Here is a 6,896-nt window from a genome sequence, read left to right on the forward strand (position 1 = left end):
ACGCGTGATCCCCTCGCCTCGCCTTTGTTCGGGTTGTTCCTTTTTCTGAAGAGCTTTTGCCATATGGAGCCCAGGCAATTCTTCCTCCGACAGGTCAGTGAGAAGCCCCAGCCCTCTCTCCCTGCACCCCAGGCCCTGACTGATCCGATCTGTCTTTATCACTCGCTGACGTGATAGGATATACTTACTTGTTTACTGTCTGGCTTCCCCACGAGGTTGTCAGCACCCTGAGCACAGGGATTTTGTCCCTTTTACTCTCAGCTGTATCCCCAAAGCATCCTGCCTGCCACAGGGCTGTTGCTGTTTAGTCACTAAGTCTTGTCCAACTCTGCAACCTCAAGGACCGTAGCCCGCCAGGCTCCTCTGCCTATGGGATTGTCCAGACAAGAATACTGGAGTGAATAGCCATGTCCTTCTCCAGGTGATCTTCCTAACCCAGGGCTCAAAGGGGAGTCTTTTGCATTTACAGGCAGGTTCCTTACCACTGAGTCACCAAGGAAGGTGCTCAAAAACCCAAAGCATACTGAATAACTGCCAGTGTCCAGAGAGGAACCTCATAACATCCACCTGACCGGGTTGTTTCGAGGGTTCAATGAGATCAGACACGCAAATAAACTACAACAGTGCCCCGGCCAGCAAGCATGAGTTAGTAACCATCACTCTAATGAGCACCAGCAGTCCTTGTCTGTCGGGTGGACTCCGGAGCTACAGATCAGTCTGACCCCCAACTCCGCCTCGTCCCAAGTCGGGGGGCCCTGGGCAAGTCACTAGAACCCCCCTTCCGTCAGAGTCCTTGCGTGTTAACTGGGCCGGACTTAAGGTGAGGTGTGGGGGGCGCACGAGTGCCGTCAACCCGCCATACACTAGTTCTGGCTAGGGCGGTGGGCGTCTCTGCATGTTTCTGCCGCAGTTCCAGAAGCTAGGGCCCCACTTGGGGTCTTGTAGGGACCCTCTCTAGAGGATCTGAGAGACCTTGCTGGAGGCGCTGGGTCACACAGTAGCCGAGGAGGCGGGTCAACTCCCGGGGGTCCTGCTGTCAGGGCGCAGATACGTGGCCGCCCGGGGCATGCAGGGCCGGGTCCCCAAACAGGGAAAGGAGTCCTGACGAGGCCTGGCTGGCGGAAGAACGGGGTCAGTCACAGGTAAGGCCTGGCCCTCAGCAAGGCCTGAAGGCTCTTCCTTCTTTATTAGACACCGTCCTCACAGGAGACTGAGGCCCTGCCGGGGCCAGAGGTCACACATCGGAGGGCAAGGCTTCTAAGCCTTCAGCGCCGGGCTGACTGGCCTTGGAACCTCCGCTACACAGCACGCAGGTCACACGTCATTCCACCACAAAATGGCGCCTCGAAAAAAAACGTACCGCGACGGCCAGCGCCCACCCCCACGACGGGCTGAGGAAGGGGCGCGAGTGTCCGCGAGCTTATTTGCATACACAAAACCAACGAACTTCATTGGCTGTGAGAGCCTGGGTCCGCGCTAGGCAGATCCCCCATTGGTCATTTCCTTTTCTCCGCCCCTCTGGTACCGCCTTCTATGTCAAGGATTGGCCCGCGCGTGTCTCGTGACGCCACTCCACGACTGCGCGTCCCTATTGGTCGGAGTGCCTTCTATCATCCTTTTAAACCCCGCGAGTCCCACCTCCTTTCGCCCTGCCCAGGTTCCACGGCCGACCGTTAGTCGCGTGCGCGATTTCTGGGCGTCAGGGCGCGCGCGTACGCAGGCGTCTCATTCAAACGGCCCAATCAGCGCTCGCGTCGCCCTTTACGTCCTCTTCCTTTCTGCTTCCCCCTTCTCCACCGCTCCATTCTCCCGGATCCCCTCCCGGACCCCTCCGCGCCCCGAGTGGCCGGCCCGCCGCGCGCCCCCTCTCCAACTTCTGCCTGCAGTTTGCAGGAAGGGAGCGAGCCCGTCGAACGCCGAAGACCGTGCGCGCTGACGTCACGGGTCGAGGCGCCGCGAGAGGGGCCCCTGAGGGGGCGTGGCCTGTAGGCGGATATAAAAGGGTGCCCGTGCGCGCGCGGCCGGCTTACTGCGGCCGGTCACTGGGACGGGTGGAGCTGCTGTACGGTTTGCGGCGGACGTCGGAGGCTGCGAGAAGCAGAGCGGGGCCGCCGGGGCCTCGTTAGGGCCGCAGCGACAGCAGTTGGGCCCCCCGCCCCGGCAGGCGGCCGGAGAGCGCGGGAAGGGGGTCGGGGGGACCCGCCCCCGGTCGGCTGCAGTCATGGTGAGTGCGGCGCCCAGGCCCGGGAAGGGTGGGCGAGGTACCCCCCTCCCCGCCCCCGTAGAGGAAGAGGCGTGGTCTCAGGACCCTCTCGCGGGCGGTTTGAGGGGTTGAGAGCTCACCTGGATGTCCGAAGCCCGAGTTGGGCCCAGGGGCCTTCCTGTAGGCGGGGCGGAGGGAAAGGCCCGGCCGAGTCCCGGGGAGGGCTCCGGCCTTTTGGGCAGGCCTGTGGGTCTTCCGGGAACAACAACACTCTGCGGCCGTCTCCAGGACCGATCTGGGGTTTCCAGGGTGGTCTTAACAAGATTAGATGGGGGAAAGGGACCTAGGTAGGCCTGGGGCTTACCTAGAATCATTGGGAAGCCTGTACGGAGCTACGAACAGGCTTCGGGGGCTTGTGGGGGAGGTGGAGTCGTCCGCAGGAGCTCGGAGATGCGCCCCATTTCTAGTGGGTTATCCTGGGACTGTCGCCTGAAGCTTCCTGGGTTGGGGGTTCCGGGAGCTCGGGGTGATTGATTGACAGCCCGGGATCCTGCAGGAGGCTCCACGCCCTGGCTCTGCCCGTGGTTCACCCGCTTGTCTCCATACTTAGAACTCCAACGTGGAGAACCTGCCCCCCCACATCATCCGCCTGGTGTACAAGGAGGTGACGACGCTGACCGCTGACCCACCTGATGGCATCAAGGTCTTTCCCAATGAGGAGGACCTTACCGACCTGCAGGTCACCATTGAGGGCCCTGGTGAGTGTGGGAACGACAGGGAGGAGTGCGCTTCCTAGTCCTAGTCACCCTAGAGCCAGGATAGGAGGCTCCCACTCTTAAGTGAATTGCCAGACCCTGGGGACGCAAGGGTGGGCAGGACAGGCACACCTGTTACATGTGTTCCTGGTGTGCAGGGCTGGACAGTGGGAGTGACAAATAATTGTGTACTGTCTCCCCATTAAATGTTGGTGAGAAAAAACTCTGGGGGCCAAGAGAGCATGTAATGGGTCCTTAGCTTGGCTTTGGGTGTTTCCTCCATCCTGAAGTTGGGTAGGAGTTCCATGGGATTGGGAGGAGGATGCCAGGTGGGGAGAAGTGTCAGCAAAGGCCCGGAGGGCGGGTTGGACCATCTCAGATTCCTTCCTGTCTCTGGGGACCAAGCAGAGAATAAGCCAGATACAGGCTTGGGGGAGATAATAACCAAACCACTACAGGCAATTGTTTGATCTTGTAGGTTGGTTTAGCATGTCACTTCACGTGCACTACATTTAGGTTATTGAATTTTTACGATTTAAATGAAGAGCATGTAATGAAAAGACTTAGTCTGGAATCAGGTTTGTGGGCAGAGGGTCAGGGAAGGCTTTCTGAGATGGTGAGAAGGTGATTCACCCCATCCTGATGCGGGCTCGGCAGGAGGTGAGGATCCCAAAAGGCCTTTGGCAGTCTTGGGGTGTATTAGATATTTTATAAGAACAGAAAATAAAGGGCTGGTGAAGCTTACAGGAAACAGATCTTTTAGGGTCTGTAGGTCTCTTCAAAGAGTTTAGAAAGGAAGCCCTTGGGTTTAAAGCAGGACTTCACTGTGACTTCAGTGGGGCTTTGGGTGGGGTTGCAGGCTGGAGGCTGACATCCATCAGGTGAGCGAAGTGGTTCTGCTGGACTTGGAGGGGGGGCTCAGATTTATGGGGGGAACTGGATGGGTTGGACGTGGGGTCTGGAGCACCAAGAACAGCCCTGGGAATGGCTCCCATGGGTTTTTTACCTGATCAGGAGGGTGAATGAGAGGGCTGTTTGCTGCAGCAGGGAGACCTTGGAGTGTACAGAACTGTCCTGAGTCTTGCCTGAGAGACTTCCAAACAGATGTTTTTCTGGGGGACTGAGGGGGCATATATGTCTGTGCCACTTGGGAATGGTGTGCTGTGGCTTCAGTGGGGACTGAGGAGCCTCCGTGGGTGGGGACCACCAGTTGGGTTAGCTCTGAGCTGGGGGGTGGCGGGGTGGGGGCGGGGGTGGTCTGCAGGCCCCTGGGAACCTAGCCCTGTTCTCTCAAGAGTTCCCAGTCTGAGGAAGGAAACAAGAGGGGCACTTGCCTCACCGATAGACTGGGGAGGCTGGGTTTTGGGGGTGCCTGGAAGACCTGAGCCTCCTGATGCGTCCCCTCCTTGCATTCCAGAGGGGACCCCGTATGCCGGAGGCCTCTTCCGCATGAAACTCCTGCTGGGGAAGGACTTTCCGGCCTCCCCGCCCAAGGGCTACTTCCTGACGAAGATCTTCCACCCGAATGTGGGCGCCAATGGCGAGATCTGCGTCAATGTGCTCAAGAGGGACTGGACCGCTGAGCTGGGCATCCGGCACGTGCTTCTGGTGAGTTCTGCTGCACCCTGACTGCCTCCTGGCCGGCCCAGTCACGTCCAAGCCACAGAGCCTTGTTCCTCTTTAAAACAATCAATGCTGAAGTGGTGGGGGCCTCCACATGAGAGTCCAGGTTTCCAGCTTTTGTAGAAGGGTGAGGGGCGGGCGAGGGATTTGTGTGGGGATAGTTTTCTGGCAGGTGTGGGCCGAGCGTCTGGTTGGAGAGCCTTTCCGACACCGAACAGCTAGTGCAACCATCAGCGCTATAATCCGGCTGTTTCTCACTCAGGAGTGGCTCTGTGCCACCCCGGGACGTCTTTAATTGTCCCTGCTGGGGTGTTCCACGCTTAGTGGGTGGGCGCTGGGGAGCTGCTGCCCCTCCCGCCACAGGCCTGCCCCTTGGAGAGCCATGCCCGCCCGCCCCCCAGGTGGGGCCCCAGGGTCCCTGTGGGCCCCTTAGAGCATGGAGGTCACCTGGTGCATCTCCCCACCTGCCTCACAAGGTAAAAGTTTTTTAAAAAGCTGAATTTCTAATGAGCCCCTGGGGCAAACAGTAGGGAGGACAGGGAGTTGGGGTTTCCTGCAGGGCACGGGGAGGGTTGAACACCAGGATAAACTGACCCCAGACCTGTTCCTCCTCTCCCTGGAGTGTTGGTAGGGGCTGCCAGAGAGACTGCGGGTGAGCTCACTGAGTACCCGCGTGCCCACCGGGTGGTGAGTGTGGTCTGCCAGGCCAGAGCACCGCAGGCGAGGCAGTGTGGGATCTGAGAGGCTGGGGGGCGGGCCCCTGACCCCAGCCCTCTCCCCACAGACCATCAAGTGCCTGCTGATCCACCCCAACCCCGAGTCGGCCCTCAACGAGGAGGCGGGCCGCCTGCTGCTGGAGAACTACGAGGAGTACGCAGCCCGCGCGCGCCTGCTCACTGAGATCCACGGCGGCGCCGGCGGGCCCAGCGGCGGGAGGCCCGAGCCCGGCCGGGCCACTGCCAGTGGGGCGGCGGCCTCCACTGCTGACCCCACAGCCCCTGGGGGCCCAGCAGGGGCTGAGGGGCCCATGGCCAAGAAGCACGCGGGCGAGCGCGACAAGAAGCTGGCAGCCAAGAAAAAGACGGACAAGAAGCGGGCACTGCGGCGCCTGTAGTGGGCTCTCTCCCCTCCCTTCTTACCTGACCCGACTCTGTCTCTAAGTTATTTAAATTATGGCTGGGGTGGGGGAGGGCACGAGGGCACTGGGACCTGGATTTGTTTTTCTAAATAAAGTTGGAAAAGCAGCTCTGCACCTCCACCGCCTGGGCTGTGAGCAGCGGCACCCTGGCCCGTCTTGGGTGCAGTGGTCGGTGGGGCCTGGTCCCGATCACTCCTGACCTCGTCTTGAAACAGGCACAGCGGACTGGTGGGGTCTGGCCAGGTGGCAGGTGCGGGCCCCATGTGTCTGCCCTGCCCTGGGTTCTTGGTCCAGCTCTGGCTGCAGAGCGTGCTCCCGGGGGCCTCTGACTCTCTTGCCAGGCCTCATGACACTGGTCTCGTGGTGGGCGGGTCGCTGCTCAGGTCTCAAGTGAAGCTGACTAGGCCCGCTCCTTTCTCCAGGCTTCGCATTCCTGGGTTGTGGGCCTGGGGCTGTCCTCAGCTGCAATCTGCCAGGGTCCTCACCCCACGCTCCCCTTTTGTGGCTGACCTGGCCCTTTGGCAGGGCCTAGTTGATTAGATGCAGCTGTTTGATAAGCCCTGGGGGAGAACTTGACTGCAGGAGCTTGTCCGGGTGGGAAGGGGGGTGGGTCTGGGGCATAGCCCTCTTCCCCGCCCAGTTTCCTCATCTGCAGGAGGGCAGAGTGGCAGTCACTGCACCTGTGGGTGGCTGTGGAGGGCCAGGGCGAGGCCGCAAAGCCTGGAGAAGTGTGAAGGGACAGCAGGGAGCTGACTTGAGTACACAAAACGCTGAGTAAAGCCACATACAAGTACAAAATATTTGGTTCCACTTCCGTGAAATTCTAGACGGCAGCCAAAAGCAGATCCCTGGCTGGCTGGGATCAGGGAGGATCAAGGACACGGAACCTTGGTGATGAGCACGTTCCAGATCGGTTACGGTGGGGCTCACATGGCTGCATAATTATGTGAACGTGTATATTTAAAATTGGTGTATTGTACTCTGTAAAGTACATCTCAGAATTTCATGTAATTTAAAACAAGGAATTCTGTTCAGTGGGAAAGATGATAGTTAACAAGACATACAACGGAAAGGACAAATCTAAATTTGTGAAGAGCCCCTACAGGTCAGTAAAAATGTGAAAGCAAAATCTCTTGCACAAATACGTCACAAAAGGGGGAATCTCAGCGATGACCAG

The 6,896-nt window shown here is 59.3% G+C and overlaps 1 protein-coding gene across 2 annotated transcripts; it reads left to right on the forward strand.

The window, feature by feature from the left end:
- On the forward strand, positions 1 to 5,833 carry UBE2S (ubiquitin conjugating enzyme E2 S). Of its 2 annotated transcripts, none has more exons than XM_061389273.1 (4): positions 1 to 93; positions 2,814 to 2,961; positions 4,376 to 4,566; positions 5,366 to 5,833. In XM_061389273.1, the coding sequence occupies exons 1-4, from the start codon at positions 64 to 66 to the stop codon at positions 5,693 to 5,695; spliced, it is 699 nt and encodes a 232-aa protein (XP_061245257.1). In that variant the 5' UTR covers positions 1 to 63; the 3' UTR covers positions 5,696 to 5,833. The 2 variants fall into 2 exon arrangements, with proteins under 2 accessions (XP_061245257.1, XP_061245258.1); XM_061389274.1 differs by lacking the exon at positions 1 to 93 and adding an exon at positions 1,686 to 2,224.
- The last annotated feature ends 1,063 nt before the right edge of the window (positions 5,834 to 6,896 follow it).

The sequence above is a fragment of the Bos javanicus genome, chromosome 18 (assembly GCF_032452875.1).
Source record: "Bos javanicus breed banteng chromosome 18, ARS-OSU_banteng_1.0, whole genome shotgun sequence".
NCBI lineage: Eukaryota > Metazoa > Chordata > Mammalia > Artiodactyla > Bovidae > Bos > Bos javanicus.

Bases quoted from the DNA above. Each gene is read 5' to 3' on its own strand.
- UBE2S (XM_061389273.1), top strand. From the start codon at position 64: ATGGAGCCCAGGCAATTCTTCCTCCGACAG. The intron at 94-2,813 runs GTCAGTGAGAAG...CTCCATACTTAG, and splicing joins GGCAATTCTTCCTCCGACAG to AACTCCAACGTGGAGAACCT. The intron at 4,567-5,365 runs GTGAGTTCTGCT...CTCTCCCCACAG, and splicing joins GCATCCGGCACGTGCTTCTG to ACCATCAAGTGCCTGCTGAT.